This window comes from Geotrypetes seraphini, chromosome 13 (genome assembly GCF_902459505.1).
Source record: "Geotrypetes seraphini chromosome 13, aGeoSer1.1, whole genome shotgun sequence".
Classification (NCBI taxonomy): domain Eukaryota; kingdom Metazoa; phylum Chordata; class Amphibia; order Gymnophiona; family Dermophiidae; genus Geotrypetes; species Geotrypetes seraphini.
The window spans coordinates 20684781-20702845 of record NC_047096.1 but is presented as its reverse complement, the minus strand read 5'-3'; the positions used below and the strand labels follow the sequence as shown (position 1 = coordinate 20702845).

The following is an 18065-nucleotide window of genomic DNA, read 5'->3' as shown; positions in this document are numbered from 1 at the left end:
TCCATAAAAGTTACCACCCAGATAGACACAGGAAAATAATTAGCTTGGCTATTTGCGATTCACATTCACCATATGCTTGATCATGGGTTTTTTAACTTGCTCTTTTTAGTTTCAGCTTTGTTTCATGAAACAAAAAGCAAAAGCAGAGACAGATGTATCCCACAGAAACAAAAATGATTCATGTACACCTGAAGCACAACACATACAATTACACCTATTTGTGCAAACTGAAAGTTTGTGCTTGACAACAAGCAGCATATACATATATACATATGAGTATAAATGCACAGACCCCCCCACATACAGATTCAGGCATGTGGAGGTCTCATTTACACAAATATTGGATGAGACATAAAAAGCAGATGAAAGCTGCCTTCTCTCAGGCAAAAATCTCTTATGCTATTTTGTGTAAGAGAGATGAGAGGGGGGGAAGGCTGCCAAAAACAGTGAAAAGAAACGTATTAGTAGTTGTTTACCGAGACCTGAGCTATCCAGGGAGGGAAGGAAGATTTCTCCCTCGATGATAGATTTATCTCCCTAGGAGATTCTGGGACTTGAGACTTGTAGTCTCATAGGACAGATTTGCTGTCATTTGCCGGGTTGGCTAGGGAGTAATGTCATGTTGCTCTTCTAGTCAACACTCGGGAACGCTCTCTTCATTGTGCCACTCACACCTATCAAGTTGACTAAAAAGGTTCTCACCCAGGACCGTCTTAGGCAAATGGTCTTAGCAAAAGAAGGAGAAAATCAATCATTCCACAGTCAAAGCAACATCCGAGAATAAGCAGGGGGAGCAAAGAGAATGTAGTGCCAAGAATAGGGAGAAATTGGCTTTCAGTATCCAAGTTATTTGCTAATCCTGTATTAGTTGAGAGAACTGCATTCATTCAAAGGACATCATACAAAAGCTACAACAGCCATGTTGTGAGGGAAACAAGCAACTGTTCGCAGAGGTAACCGATAAAAGCACGTGTGTAATGCACATGACATGTGTTCTTCCCTCTCAACTGCATGGGACAAGATGGAAACAAACATAAGATATTAGAAACCTTGGATATAACTGCAGAGGAGATCACTTGGTCCACACAGTCTGTCCATGTGTACCTGCCTTTTTTTTGGCTATAAAAATAACAGGAAGGATGACCAAAGGACAAGAAACCAGGTCAAACAAGGTGACCTTTATTGGGGACTAGCGTTGCCTGGATATTTATTTATCCCAATCTTCCGGTATCGATAGACTTGTATTCAGTGATTACGCCTGGTAAAACGGGAAGAATCTGATTGTTTATTTCATGGACATCTTCATTTTTAGCAGCAACAATGGCCCTCTGTATGGGGCTGAACTTGGACTTAAGTCATCGGGAGTGTCAGTATTAATCTGAGGAAGCCCAAAAACAATGGATTATACACTAATACCTGCCATTTTCGACTATTTTTACATGTCACTCCTTCCCATAAGAATGTCCCTCTCTATGGGGCTGAACTTGGACTTAAACAGAGTGTCAGTATTCATCTCAGTGAGCCCAAAAACTATGGGTTATGGGAGATTAGACCAGTGCATCGCAAACTGTGTGCCTCCTGAGATTTCTGGTGTGCCGCAGTACACTGGGGAAGAGGAGAGGTGCCGGTGCTGGATGACTGTCTATATGACGTGCGTCTTGCGAAGCACACACACACAGCCCCCCTCTGAACCTCAGTAAAAGGTTGATAGTTGGTTCTGCTTAGGCCCTACCTATTCTGGCATATCCATGCAAGGAACGGGAAAGAGTTCTTGCCACAAGGGTGAAGTTTCACTTGCCTGCTTTGAACCAACACTCCTTCAGGCCCACATGGGAGCTGGTGGGGCAAAGTTGAATGGCAAAAGTGGTACTAGAAGGTATGATGTTGGGAGGGACCTTTTCTACACCAATGCATACAAGTTTATCACACATGGAGGATTTGACTTACGTAAATCGGGGATGAAGTTGGGGGTGAGGCCCTTGGACTTCAACTGAAATCAACACATCACTATTGAGGAAGATAGATTGATACTGGTGGTGAGTCAGCAGATCAGAGCTGCAGCTATAGTTAGGCCAGCAGAGATCACCCTTGATCCAATTTGGGTTGTGCTGAACTCTCTTCACTAAGTCTGGGCTGTTACTTCTGAAATGCAGGACACCAAGAATTTTCAGGAGCTGAAGTCTAAATTTAAAAGTCATAGAGCTGATGAATAACATCCATCCAGGTTTGAATGGTATAAGGCAAGGTGGTTGTCTATAGAAAATCTGAAAAACTATATAAGACAACTTGTTCTGCCCCCATTTTATGTGGGCATTTACTCAGTTTTTTGTTTAAGTGTTTATGCTAAGATGTATAAGTAAAGTGAACTCTGTGGACTTAAATCCCCAGAAAGTTTTGCTTCTTCCATAGAACTAGGCTGCAATTACATAGCTTAAGACCGCCCTTCTTCTTCAGTTTGAGGGAGAACAGTTGCCATATTTGTAAGACTGCATGGCTGTATGAGAACCTGAGTGTAACATTGTTCTCCCACCAAGTCTTCATCCTTTATTTCTGCTAATCTAATACAGCTTAGGTTGCAATATCTAAGTCTGGAGCACAGTGTTATTTTCCACAAGGTGTGTGGACACACTCCCAGCTTCCCCTTGAATACGATGGGCTGGTAGAGTGAGAAGATTCTGTGAAAGTTGAACTGCCTTGAAATCATCAATTCTACGTGTTTATTCTTTACTTCATGTTATTAAAAAAAGTTGTTCACAAAACTACAGAATCTGGCTGATAACACTAAGATTACAGAAGTAAGGGTTAACTGAATAGGAGCCTCATACAATTGCCAATATAACTCAGAGTGAGTTCAATAGTGCTTGGCCATTCAAAGGAGTCCTTGCTTTTCAGTACAAAACCTGAGGAAATCTATGGTAAAGACTATTCAGTGAAGCTGTAAACCAGGGGTGTCCAACCTTTTGGATTCCCTGGGCCGCATTGGCCGAAAAAAATGTTTCTGGGGCTGCACAAATGTGTAAATGCTGCAGCAAGACAGAGGAGGGAGCCGGCAAGACAGTAAACACCCAGGGCAGCAGAGGAAAACACTGTATTGCCCTTGACCAGGGCCGCACAAAATAATTCACGGGGCTGCATGTGGCCCTTGGGCCGCAGGTTGGACACCCCTGCTGTAAACGATCCAGTAAACATTGTAGACAGCACACAACTCAATCTAAGAATTATTGAACTTTCTTCTAGTGCTGACAGCCAAAACATGTATTACTGTCTCTGGGAAAAGGTGACTAAAGTAGTAGATCTAAAATATTGAGAATAGCTGATTTTTCATGTCTTGGGTCCATAAGCAGTCTGGGGGGAAGAAAAAAAAAAAAAGTTACATGGTTGAATTTCTGTAATTTTTGTTTATTTCTTTATATAAAGAATGGGGTTTGAATAGTTGTGTTACAAACTGTGCTAAAAAAATTCATTAAAATCTCTTTTTTTGTTTCTGGACACTTTAGTCACATATTTTACCATTAAAAAATATTTTTTTTTTTTTTTAAAGAAAACCTAAAATACCCACAGATTGCCTATCCAACCTTGCATATCTTTTGTGAAGGGGAAGTCTGAATCAACAGGAGGCCTCACTAATGGCCGTTTCAGACAGCATTGACTTGACGGGGATCCTACAAGCGGAAGTCTGTTTCTTTTCTTTTACAGGATAAGAAGCTATTTTGTACAGTATTTATATTTTAAGTCTGGGAGAGATTTTTGCAGGTGGCCACAGGAGAGGAGGAGACAGTTCCTGGCTATAATGCTAGAAGGTAGCTTCTCTTGGTAGAAGATTTCTCTGCATTTGGATTGGGAATGTTCATATTTGTTGTAATTTCAAAAGTAGAACTGGCCAAAAAGTGCATCTCCTTATCTTCTTCTCCTATTCTAGTACCTGCTGAACAATACTTTGGCTTCTCACCTACCAACCCAATGATTACACATGTAGTTACTCTTATTGTTCATCCCCATGCCTGCATACTCTTTATTCATCTATCCCATTCACACGCTAGATCCACTCATTGGCTCTACTAACAACCCCATCTATACCTGTGTGGTAATCTGTTGCACTAAAGTGCCCTCCTCAGATACATTCTTCTGCCCTATCCAGGCATCTATTATTCATTTGTACTCTTACTTCATCCATACTCTACTTCACTAAAAAACAACCACTCTTGCTATGTGTTAATTTGTCCCACCAAGATCTCTCTCCACATTCACTTGTCTACCACACCCCATCCATTCACCAGTTCTTCCTTTTCATCACCTATGCCATCTTTCCCTGTCACTCATGCTTCCTCTCCACTCATTTTCAACCAGGCACTTTCTCTTTCTTGCATAGCACAGATCAGTAATTAAGCAATATTTTTAGACATTCATTTGCCACACAATGAGATTTCAATTTCTAATGGAGCACAAACATGAATATATTAATCCTCATTTGACAGGGAAGCAAGAAGCAAAAAAAAACAAAAAACAGGGGACCTGTTAGCCTCAAAGCTGGACTGAGAGGACAATTCAGATCTTGCTACTTCTGATTTATTCTGGCATCTATAGCTGTGTGAAGATCTTTTCCTCATTGTCACATCGTGGTACCACAGTCTCTCTAACCAAACAATGATCTTGGACTTTTAAGCTACAGTCTTCTGCTGCTACATCATGAACAAGTATGACCTTAAAGGAGCAACAACCCCTTTGTTAATCTAACAAGTAATGTAGCAATGACAGCAGATACACCTCCTATTCAGTCTGCCTAATAAAGTGGTTAGGGCTATAATTATCCCATCATGCAGGTTATCTCCACCCATCCCCACCGTTTCTTCTAAGAAGTGCAAAAAGTAATTTTAATGTTCTTTAGAGCCAATGGGCTCAATGCTTGCTTTCCATCCTCTTGCCATTTAGGGATTCTCCATGTATAACTCGCTCCTTTTAAATTCCATCATGTTTATGTATCTAGCACCTCTTCCAGGATAGCATTCCAGTTATCCACTATCCTTCCCATAGATAAATATCTCCTAGTGTTGCTGCTTTATGTTATGCTCTTTAGCTCTATAGCTTTCTCTTTTGCGAAGGTTTGTGTGTGTTAATACCTTTCAAGAACATAGACATCTGTATTGAGTCTCCCCATCTCTTCTTTCCTTAAAAATATTTAGGTTCTCACATTAGATATGACTATTATATATGATCTGTATTTTCTTATTTTTATTTCATTCAACCTAGACATACTTGAAAAGAATCAGAGAGACTGTACCTATAGCAGTGTTTCTCAGTTGTAAGAGGAGATAAAGACTATAGTCTATGGTACACTTTTGGAGGGTATGCAGACTAAAGAGGCAACATTCTTCTGTGTTTTACATTTAGATGTTGCGACACCTCAAGGTAGGCCAACTGTTTCTACCAAGCTTTTGGAACAATTGTCTACGTTTGTAGTCAATAGTTGATCAGGTTACATCTTTTATTCAAGATACTTCTCATTCGTTGCATTTCTTGGAAGACCTATGAGACATTCAAGACTCCATGTGGTAGGTTACCATGGATGTGGTATCTGTGTACGCTCCGATTCTTCAGGATGGAGTCCTCACAGTGATTCACCAGGCACCAACATCCGACGAATCCATCTGCTCATATTCTATGTGATTTGGATTGTTTAAAATAAATAAATTATTTTTGCTATTAATTATTTTTTTTTTTGAGGTAACTTTTCTTCAAAAGTAGCTAGCCACAAATAAAGTATATTTATCCATCATACTATTTTCAAAAGTGTGTATTAGAAAGAAAAAAAAAATCATCCAAAAAATTGCTTCTACATCAGGGATGGTCCCAAAATAGAACTGGTAAAATGGTAGATTGGCTTTATTCACTGGATGAGAATTTAAAGTTTATTGCCACGCAATAGTTGGTAGATTTTTTGGATATCTGTAGGATTATTATTGGCTGGTTATTGCTCTCTATAGAAAGGAAGTTGAACGGAATAACTTTTTGCAGGTTGAGTGCTACACTCTGCAACATATTAAAATTTGCCGTCAATCAATTTTCATTTTTTGCAATGCTTGTGTACTTAGTTTTCATCTTAAAACCCTGTAAGGGTTAAGAAATTCCGGTCCTCGAGAGCCATGAATATGTATGAGATGGATTTGCATGCACTGCCTCCTTGAGATGCAAATCTATCTCATGCATATTTATTGTGGATATCCTGAAAACCTGACCTGGCTCCAGCTCTCGAGGATCGGAATTGCCTACCCCTGGGTCAGTGGATAGAATTCTCTCAAGGGGATACCAGGTGTGCTATACTCAGAGACTTATTTCTGAATTATCAAAAGCATGAGCTGACTGGATATAGACTTCCTTGCTCTACAGCTTTCAGTCAATTAATCTGACTGATTCAATAATACTGGCATGTACTGGTGGTATATAAGATACGTAATGATGCTTCATCGATTGCAAGACTGAAGAGACGAATACTGGAAAGTTAAATTTCTACCCTGAGAGATGCTAGTCATGAACACTGCAATCACTACTTATGGTGTTAAGACAACAATGGATATATTTAAAGCGTAGCAGGAGATTTAAAGCTAAATCTATAATGTACTGTATGATTATGATTGATATTATAATTCATCCATGCCCGTAAGTACAGGTTGGTCAGGCAACCTGACCTATGACGTTACAGTCAAATGAGCACTAAGGCAGACTTAACGCTTGAATAATGACAGCTTCTGGCTGGTTGATCAAGAAATATTGACCGATCTCCACCTCTCCAACAATTGAATTATTCACAGAAATAACAATTTTTTAAAATTGCAAACCCTGGTAGGTCTACCATTTTTTTCTGTCAGCGTGCCATTTCTTTGGAATAATACTCCGGTCCACTTACGGGAAGAATCAAATCTTAACCATTTTAAAACGAAACTAAAAAATTTATTTTTCTTGATGCTTTCGAGACCTAAATGCCTTTTTTAGGGCTACGTAGTTTTAATCTACTTTATGATACCCTCCCTTTTGTCCTTTCCCTATATGTTCTTTTTCTTACTTAATAAATTGTAGTTCTATCCTTTTTCCCATTTTTGTTCCTGTTTGTTTCTGTATTGTTTTTAAATGGTTTTGAATTATGACTATTGTTTTAAAATGATGTATAGCTACCATATATGTTTATAATATAATGTTCACCACCTAGAAGGCCGATTGGGCGGTTTATAAATTTTTGAATAAACTTGGTAGTCCAGACAGAAAAATTAAATATAGAAACCGAATGGTGACAGTTACTTTGAATGTTGTCATGCAGCCGATTGGTTGATTGGTTTGAAAGTTTGCTGCCGATTGGTTGCTGCCATTTTCATCTATAAGAATTGCTGAAACTTCTGGAGGTTTCTTTTGTTTACCGATGATTTGCACGTTGGATCTGGGAAGAACGTTTGATAGAATGGCATTCTGAAATAAAGAAGTTGGATGGAATTACATCCTGAAGCACAGCAGTTAGCTTGCAACGTGGTTTCAGGTCGCACATCTCTATGAATATGTTATTTTGAAGGCAACCAATTCCGAGAATAATACAGATATGAGCTCCCTTTTGGAGGGCTGCCAACAGTATACCAGCAAGCTAAAAGCGGCATTGCTGGACACTATCCCAAATGATGGATTGATAAGCTTTTGTTTTGTTTTTATTACTAAACTACGATTGAACTGTTTGGGTTGGGGTTTTTTTGTTGTCATGGATATTGACTAAGTGGATATAATAAACACAGGACTTTTGATTGTATCGATGGTGATGACACACTTATGTGGCTTCCTGAAAAAGTTCTCCTTTATTTCATGTCCATTTATCTTTTATGTTTTGAATAAAGGAGATTTTTTTTTGCCGATGATGATAAATACTTGCATGCAGAGGCATTCCAAAAGGCAGAGAAGTGCAAGATTTGCACTTGTGTGTGTCAGTAAGGATCAGAACATATAAAAAACACACACACAAAAGTTATACCTTAACATAAGTATAACAAATAATTCTCTACCGGCATCCTTTAGCATCACTGGTCTACCATTTCAAATTCAGTCCATAAATATATGCTCAAATCATACCCAGATAAGGGAAAGGGGGATGGAACTTGTATACCACCTTTTTGTGGTTACACATTCAAAGTGGTTTACATATGCTGTGTTTCCCCGAAAATAAGACAGTGTCTCATATTAATTTTGGGCCCAAAAATGCAATAGGTCTTATTTTGGGGGAAATACGGTATTTCAGCAGCCATTTCAAAGGCAGATTAAAAACCTGAACAATGAAAAATTGTCAGGTGCTTCTCGTAACAACCTGCTTATCTGCCGAAGCTGTATCCTCAATGATACTAACGAGCACAATCCACTTCATTAACAGTGCTACATTTATCAAACTTCAGAGTAAAATTAGAGAGACTGTATTTAGATAGGGTTGTTTTTTTTCCCCCTCCACAAACATAGCTTTATTGTGCAAAAACTGACAGAACATGAGCTACATACAGTAGTAATCTCAGCATCTTACTATGGTACCTTAGCTCAAAAACGTGTGCTTGATCAATCCCGCTAGCTTCCCCCTGCCCCCCTCCCACCGTGCACCCTCTGCTGACCCTTCCATCTCTCCCTCCCAACCGAAGCCCGCCGACCACGACACCGAAGTACCTTGTTCCAAACGGCAGCAATCTAGACAGGCTGCTTCGCGGCCTTCTCCCGCCGGGGCGTTCCATGTGCCACGTTACTGATGGCATCATCAGTGATGCAGCAGAGGGACGCCCCAGCAGGAGAAGGCCGCAAAGCAGCCTGTCTAGAGTGCTGCCATTTGAAACAAGGTACTTTGGTCTTGCGGTCGGTGGGGTTCGGATGGGAGGGAGAGATGAAAGAGTTGGCGGTTGGGGGGGGGGGGAGGAAAAGCGCAAGCTTCAACTAGGGCTTATTTTTGGGGTAGGGATTATATTAAGACCTACCCCAAAAATCATGCTGGGGCTTATTTTTGGGGAAATACGGTATACAGGTACTTATTTTGCACCTGGGACAATGGAGGATTAAGTGACTTGCTCAAGGTCACAAGGAGCAGCGTTGGGATCGAATCTACAACTTCAGGGTACCAAGGCAGCAGCTTTACCACTAGGCCACTCCTCACATAGGTAGATATAAAGAATGGCATCACTAATCTGTCACATTCTTCTCAATGCTCAAAAATGGCTCTGGTCCAGTGAGGTTTCTCCATTTTGCTGTTTGCTTCAGGGATCACTATCTGCTCAATAGACCAAAAGCTCAGTAATAATAACCCAATGAAAGTCAAAGAGCTTATGGATTTTTTTTTTTTCACTTTGGGATCTCCTCTATCAAACAGGTATAACATAGGCACCTATGTGTCTTTCCTGCCAAGACCCCCTGTTATAAAACTATACTCTGTAACCAGAATCAGGACTCAAGAGTGCAAAACTCACCAGCCACGGTCGCCACCAAAATGGCCTGCTGGGAAGAAATAAAAACAGAGGAACATTTTCCAACTAGTTGTGAATAAAAAGACATCGAATGCCAGATCCCAGCTCTGGCTCAACTGGAAGTCCAAATGACACAGGGACAGAATTTGTCCCCGCGGATTACCACAGGAAACCTCGGTCATTCTTTAGTGTCTATCTCAACCTCAGTCCTTCTACACCAGCATTCTTCAATGCAAGGCTTGCGGGTCAGTGGCTATGCCCAGTCATACTCTGATTCTTATGTGAGCCAAGTATAGGATATTGAAACCATTGTGACATCACTGATGAGGCTGGCTCTTAGGCATTGGTAGAATGAGGCATTATGACATCACAATATCTGCTCTGGATACCAGAGACTGGCATTCTTTAGAGTCAATCTCAACCTCAGTCCTTCTACACCAGCATTCTTCAATGCAAGGCTTGCGGGTCAGTGGCTATGCCCAGTCATACTCTGATTCTTATGTGAGCCAAGTATAGGATATTGAAACCATTGTGACATCACTGATGAGGCTGGCTCTTAGGCATTGGTAGAATGAGGCATTATGACATCACAATATCTGCTCTGGATACCAGAGACTGGCATTCTTTAGAGTCAATCTCAACCTCAGTCCTTCTACACCAGCATTCTTCAATGCAAGGCTTGCGGGTCAACGGTTGTGCCCATTCATGCTCTGATTCTTCCCTCTCTCCTTAAAGAATGATACAGGGATGGTGTCCTTCAGCCAACCGCGGGGACAGGAATGGAGACAAATTCAGTCTCTGTGTCATCCTATAGTACAGGGTCAAAAAAAGTGCACTGGGACCAGCTTCCAATTTATAAAAATCCAAAGCCATTGGTTCTATGTGGCACACAAAGCACTGATGTAAGTCCTAGCTAAATGCTACTGCCCAGTGCTTTTGAGAGGCAACTCCCAGTGGCAGCGTCATAATGCCATTATTTTAATATTAAATGTGAAATATATAAGTGAAACCCCAGCAGCAGGCATGATACTCAATTGTATTTTGCACAGCCTCGGTTTGGCATAATAGCAGGGAGTGACTCTTCAACATCAAGCCCAACTTTGCATACTATTTCCAAGCTCCGAAACACCTGTGAAGCACGTTTACTAGTCACATCAGCCTTTTGGAATCAGAGTCAACAAGAATTCTCCATATTTGAACCATTTCCAGAGCTTTGGTCTGGTCTTATTTGTTGTTAATATTTTGTTTCTAGAAATACTAACAAGAACCGCCTAAAAAATAAACAAGCAGAGTGAAAGGATCCTGGGTATCAGGCAAAGACCTTTGCAATCCACGTCTGAGTCATTCAGTGAAAGCCACATGACCTAGAAGCTCAAAAAAAGCAAATTAAACCTTTTGAGAATCACTACAGAGCGAAACCAGTGAATCTCTGCATCATAGCCTTAAACAGGTTTAGAAGCAGAGTTGGGGATCAGGCTGGCTAATCCGTACATAAGAATTTAAGAATTGCCCTACAGTAGAGATCTCAAAGTCCCTCCTTGAGGGCCGCAATCCAGTCGGGTTTTCAGGATTTCCTTAATGAATATGCAGGAGATCTATGTGCATGCACTGCTTTCAATGCATATTCATTGGAGAAATCCTGAAAACCCGACTGGATTGCGGCCCTCAAGGAGGGACTTTGAGACCCCCTGCCCTACAGGCTTAGACCAAAAGTTCATTGAGCCAGGTATCCTGTTTCCAACAGTGGCCAGTCCAAAAATGTAGAAAGGCCCAAACTACATAACTCGGTTAATGTAATGGGATCAGTAATGGCTTTCTCAGGTCAACCTTAAAAGAACTGTTTATGGACTTTTCTTCCAGGAATTTGCCTAAACCTTTTTTAACCTATTACATCAACTACTTTTACCATTTGCTCCAGCACTGAGGGCAGGATGGTAAAAGAAATAGTGGTGGAAGCGATTTTTGTTTTCCGGGTGATGCTCTGCACAAATAGTATGCAAATTATATGTATGCTAATCGTGTGGAACAGCCCCGGTAAAAAGGGGAGGAACTTTGCCTGGTGCTTGCACAGCACCTCCCCCTCCATCTCTCCTGTAATGACAAACCCCCCCCAAAAAAAATTTTAAAGAGCTCTTTTGGGCTTTTTTCTTCTGCTGCTGCTGCTTCTCCCTGCCGGCTCACTGATAGCAGCAAGGGAATCTCCAATCAGCTGAGCCAGCAGGACTCTCCAAAGCCACCAATCTGCAGCTTTAGGGAGTCCTGCCAGCTCAGTTGATCAGCGATTCCTATGCCACCATCAGATGAGCCGACAGGAGAGTAGGCTGTGGACTTTTTTTTTTAATGGGTGCAGCTGTTGAGTGTGTGTAATACACACACAACAGCTATGCCCATTAAAATTGTGGCTCTACTACAGCTACTGAACAAACAACAATCCACCAAAGAAGTTCCACAAGGAAAGCAGGAGAGCAAAAACAAAGCAGGCAACTGTGGAATTGATGATCTTGATAAAAGTCTTTATTAGTCAATTGCATTATGCAAACCAAAGGCAACACAAAAAGAACCAACAAAAACTGCAGTAAAAAAATGCAAAGAAAAACAAAACAAAACTGCAGGGGAATGTACAGGGTGCAGGAATTTATTCAATAAAAAAACAAACAAAAAATTATAAAAACATATGACAAATATAAAATGAATACAGAAGCCACAATTACATCCAAAAACTGGTCCTAATATTCGTGTGGACCAGACCTAACATGGTCCGTGTTTCGAAAAACACTTCTTCCTCAGGGGGTCCCCGAATGTTGGTACTTAAGAGTATCAGAAAACCAGATTGGATTAAATGAACAAATATTGCATTCCTCTAATCCAGATATATCAATACCACTGTTATATAAAAAAATATTTGATTTCATGATTGCCTTAGCTATCCATCATATTGTTTCCAATTGGAAAGTCAATTCTAGGCTTAATTTTTATGAATGATGGAATCACCTTTGTGTCATCAGAAAGTATGAGGAAATAAATAACATTCAAACAAAATAACTTAGCCAGATTCACAAAAATTTGGACCCCTCTTGATGAATATGTAAGGACTCATGTAAATCTTAATTAACTTTACTTTGTATATTAACTATACTATATTTTGCATATTATTATGTATCTGTAGCTTATTGTTTTGTTTTATTCTTATACTTTTTTATTTGTAAAATTTCAATAAAATTTCAATTAAAAAAACCCCCCTCTTTTACAAAGGTGCGCTACATGCTAATGTGTGCATGTTATCCTATGGCTGCATTAGCGTTAGTGCACGGGTTGATTTAGCACGCTAATCTGGGCTTTTGCAAAACCGGAAGTTACATTAGATGGGAACGAGTCCAGCGGCCGGCAGTGAAAAAAGAATGAACTTTAATCGGGATGAATCGGTAAGTCCGGTTTTTTTACAAAAACGAACCGATTTGAACCGATTCGAATCACGAATCGGGCAGCACTAATCAGTAATGAACCTCGCTCCTAAGCCAGGGCATGTGGAGTATGATCTCAGTCTCTCAGATTTACTGTTAACTCTCACTATAAAGCTTGCATTGCACCAAAGAGAACTTCCCTCCGGAGGTCATAAGATAGGTGTGCTTGGAAATTCTTTTTAATCGGGTCTATGGAACCAAAACAATGAGAAATATTTCTGTATCTTTCTGCCACATTTTCTTATCTCAGACTGCATTTCTTGATACCCGAGACTCTCTCTGTTTGCACACAATTCAGACAGGGTGTTTTGGTGGTTTTTTTCCTTGGCCTTGAAGAACCTATAGCTTGCCTGTTCTTTCCTGGGTGCAGAAGTTCTGCCTTCAGTCTAAACAAGTGATGCAGGTAGCACAAGTAAGCTATATGTGGCATCAAAGCAGTATTTAATAAATGTCCCTCCCCTAATCAAAGACCAAATAATGACAGCAAAAGAGGGCTGGAACACAAGATCATAAAGGCAAGTCCAGATCAAGGTCCATTGAGCCCAGCATCCTGTCTGAACATGGCCAATTCAGATCACAAGTGCCTGGCAAATCCCAGAAAGGAGATCTATTTATAAATGCTCAATAAGTCCTTTTTGCCCCTCCCCCCAGTCTCCTGGTAAAGATCCAATTCCTCCCAACAGATGTATGTCTAATCCAGTGGTCTCAAACTCAGACCCTTTGCAGAGCCACATTTTGGATTTGTCTTATTAAAGTAATTACAATTTTGCATGAAGTAAAACTCTTTATAGTTTATAAATCTTTCCTTTTAGCCAAGTCTTAATAATAATTATTTATAGCTAAAGAGATATATGATCAAGAAACTTTTATTTTACTTTTGTGATTATGATAAACATACCGAGGGCCTCAAAATAGTACCTGGCGGCCTGCATGTGGTCCCCGGGCCACGAGTTTGAGACCACTGGTCTAATCTGTTCTTAAAAGCCTCCAATGAGACACACTTCATTGCCTCTCTAGTTACTTATTCCAGGGCTTATTTATTTTCACAGTTAAAAATTCTTCCTATGGACTAAATCGATTCATCCCAGCAAGGTTCAAGACCCTGTCTTTTCCATAGTGGCAATAGAGAATTGGCTTGTTTACAGTAGAAAGAGAAATGAAAAAAACAACAAAAAACAACACATCAATACCTCCTCCCCTAATCTACCCTCTTGACTGCTGACAAATAATCCCATTTACATTGTAAACTCTTTACCTGAATACATATCATCACTGTACAATGCAGTGTAAACCCAAGAGAGCTATATAGTGATACATATCCCCTAATAATGAGCGCAAAGTCTATTTTGGACATGAAAATATTAGGTGGAAGCACTAGGCCAGGGGTCTCAAAGTCCCTCCTTGAGGACCGCAATCCAGTTGGGTTTTCAAGATTTCCCCAATGAATATACAAGAGATCTATGTGCATGCACTGCTTTCAATGCATATTCATTGGGGAAATCCTGAAAACCCGACTGGATTGTGGCCCTCAAGGAGGGACTTTGAGATCCCTGCACTAGGCAAACAAGAGGGCAGACTAAAATGGCATGATTTAGGGTGCATCTCAGTGTATCGCAAACTGTGTGCCGCAGCGAGATTATGGGTGTGCCGCCAGGGAATGACATGTAGCAAGTGCATCACTGCTGACACTGACGCCTCTCCTTCACTCCCCTCCCCATACCTCCGTAAATGTTCTGCCAGCACGAGAGCTCAGGGCCACCCCCGCACAAACCTCCAAGCGTGTGTGGATGTCGACACGATGATGTCACATACGTGTGCATGCGTGTGGTGCCATTGCATCAATATCTGCGCGAGCTCGGAGGCCAGTACGGGGGTGGGGCTAGGGTGGAGTGTGGCAGGGCATTTGCGTGACAATGCACTAGCCCAAGACAACAAAGGGATCAGAAGTTTGCTGCTGAAGCAACAATGGAGCATCACACCTATCCTCAACCCCCATCTTTGCATCATGCTGCACCTTCACTCTGTGTCCAGAGGGACTCATGGCATTGCAGGGGTCTCAAAGTCCCTCCTTGAGGGCCGCAATCCGGTCGGGTTTTCAGAATTTCCCCAATGAATATGCATGAGATCTATGTGCATGCACTGCTTTCAATGCATAGTCATTGGGGAAATCCTGAAAACCCGACTGGATTGCGGCCCTCAAGGAGGGACTTTGAGATCCCTGAGCTAGAGAATAAATACAGCCTCAGGCGAGAGTGGAGAGTTGCTATGCAGCTGGCTGAGTGCTGGAGTCAAAAAGCATCTTTGGTAAAAAGCTGTGGAAAGAGACGGATAAACACGATAGATTCTAGGAGGGAAGGCAGAGGGAGCAGTCCTGGATGCATGGACATTACTGGTGCTGGAGGAGAGAGAAAGAGAAAGAGAAAAATGAATATCCCTGCCAGTGGGGGTGGAGTTTGAGAGATTAACCTGTATAGGGTGGAAAAGTTCACGGCTGAAGTTTTAGGCAGGGCATCTAGTACCCTGAATTAGTCCTGAACAAAAGACACAAATGCCAGGAACTGAACAATTATTCAATTACAATAAGATTTGGCAACCCAAACAAAGTGCAGTTGGTGTGCAAGAAAGGTAAACTTCCTAGTTTGTCCTGCTTATAAAACAGTAGCAAAATATCCCCGTCCTGGAGGTTTTCAGGATGTCCACAATGAACACCCATGAACTAGAACTCCCCTTATCCAACAGCACCACTCCCAGTTACCAATGCCAGCACCCCATGAATGTTCACTTTTCACACATCCTCTGAGCAAACACAGGATGCTGTATTCAGTGGCTCAGGAGCGCTACCACTGACTGATGAGGTACTTTTGGCAGGCTGAGGATGTCTTCTACTGGTGAGGCTTGGGGGATCCCTGCCACCTATACCAGGGTTTGCAGACCGTGGACAGACCCAGGCCCTCCCAAACCCACCCATGACTACTTCCCTGCATGCAGTTGTGAAAACTAGACAGGTGTGCCTCCAGGAGAAGCCTGGGAAATACTAGCCCAGGAATCCTTAACCAGGGGTACCCGCACCCCCAAGAGGTGCGGGAAGAGGTCAAGCAGGGGTACACAGAAAGGTCTTGAAATCTGTGGCAATCCATAGAAACTTTCTAGATAGTTATTGATAGTATAACTGTGGACTACTATAATTTTAGTGACTTGTTAGTGACATATCTAGCTGTCAGTAATTAGTAATGGCCAAGTGGTTTAAGAAGGGTGTGTGAGAATTTCATTGATCAGTCAAAGAGGTGCAGAAACAAACAAACAAAAAAAAAGGTTAAGAACCCCAGGTACTAGCCTATGGCTTCAGCAAGGCAACCCCTGGTAAAACAGGAAGGCTTTGTGTAGTTGCATTCTCTAATAATTTCTCCAGTAGTAAAGAGGAGAGAGAAGAGATAGCATATTGAGGCAGGGATAGGATCTCAGGGGCCAAAAGCACCGCTTGTGTTTTTTCTTAGTACTTTGGCCTGTGCCATAGAGGGCTTCCTTCTGGAGATCACTGGGGGCAACTGTTTATCCTGGCCTGTACCCAAGAAACCTAAAACTATGCTGTAGATCAGTGGTTCCCAACCCTGTCCTAGGAGGATTGCCAGCCAATCAGGTTTTCAAAGGAATATGCATGGAGCAGATTTGCATACCTGTCACCTGCATTATATGCAAATATCTCTTATGCATATTCATTAGGGCTATCCCAAAAACCCGACGGGCTGGTGGTCCTCCAGGACAGGGTTGGGAACCACTGGTATAGATCAGCAAAACGTCTACTCCACACAGAGACGGGGGGGGGGGGGGGGGGAGGGACAAACCAACCAAGCTCCGGCCCTGCCCTTCTCTCCCCCCTGTGGGGTCAAAATGGTAGGGCCCCAGCCCCTCCCTTCCTATTGCCCCGTTTGCAGCGGCCACTCACCCTGTTCCTGCGGGCTCCCTCGTTGAGTGCCTTCAGCCACGACCTCTGCCAGTTCTCCCGAAACGACTTAAAGGCGAAGAGGGCAGCTAAGAGGCTCTGCGCTCCTCCGGCCTCGGGGGCGCCCAGCCCTCGGCGCTCCCCAGCCAGCCTGAGCAGGGACCTCCAGATCCAGGCTTCCCCGGGGGGCTTCGGCCTCTGCTCCCGCCGGCCCCACAGCCCCCGCGAATACTGCAGGAGCCAAGCGAGCAGGGTGAAGAGCGAGGCGGCGAAGAGCAGCAGCAGCGCCAGCCAGCCCAGGTCCAAGCCGGCGGGCAGGAGAAGCAGCTCGCGCAGAGCCTGCATGCTGCCGGCATTCAGGGCTCGGGCGAGAGCATCGCTGCCGGAGGGAGAGGGGCAGCGTCCCCGGCCGGCTCTGCGCTACATGCCTCGCGGGCGAGGGGCCGAAGCGCTGGCACGCGCAGGCCCGAAAATGACAGATCCCGCCCACTTCGCCCGACGGCTGCGGCTTAAAGGGGCGGCACCTTCTTACGTCCCGCCCCTCCCCTCCCCTCGTTCTCGCGGTGGAAATGTGACCGCTGTTAGGTGAACTGAGGCCACAGACAGCAGATTTGGTGGGGGCGGGTCAGTAGATGGCCCTAAAGCAGGGGTAGGCAATTCCGGTCCTCGAGAGCCGGAGCCAGCTCAGGTTTTCAGGGTAGCCACAATGTAAATACTGTATATTTATTGTGGCGATCCTGAAAATCTGACCTGGCTTCTGCTCTTGAGGACCGGAATTGCCAGATTTTGAAGGCGCCCATTACCCAAAGAAGCTTGAGCCTTTGGGGCAGGGGTAGGCAATTCCGGTCCTCAAGAGCAGAAGCCAGGTCAGGTTTTCAGGATCGCCACAATAAATATGCATGAGATAGATTTACATTGTGGCTACCCTGAGAACCTGAGCTGGCTCCGGCTCTGGAGGACCGAAATTGCCTCCCCCTGCCCCAAAGGATCAAGCTTCTTTGGGTAATGGGCGCCTTCAAAATCTGGCGCCCTAGGCAGGTGCCTACGTCTAAATCTAGCAACCACATTTCGGGGGGCGGGGGGCTTCCCTCTTAGGCCCACCCCATACTGCATCTGTGCTAAGCTGCGAGATGCTCTCTTTTTAACTCAAAATCTGACGTACAATGCAAGCTATACTACAAACTGGTTAAAATAAGTGACCAA

The 18065-nt window shown here is 42.9% G+C and overlaps 1 protein-coding gene across 1 annotated transcript in view; it reads right to left on the bottom strand.

Moving 5' to 3' along the window:
- C2CD2L (C2CD2 like) overlaps positions 1-17372 on the bottom strand; it is a 51798-nt gene extending 34426 nt beyond the window's left edge. The window contains exon 1 of the mRNA XM_033918608.1: positions 16866-17372. Within this exon, the coding sequence (XP_033774499.1) occupies positions 16866-17207 (342 nt within the window). The 5' untranslated portion in view covers positions 17208-17372. The remainder of the gene's footprint in view (positions 1-16865) is intronic.
- Between the last annotated feature and the right edge of the window lie 693 nt (positions 17373-18065).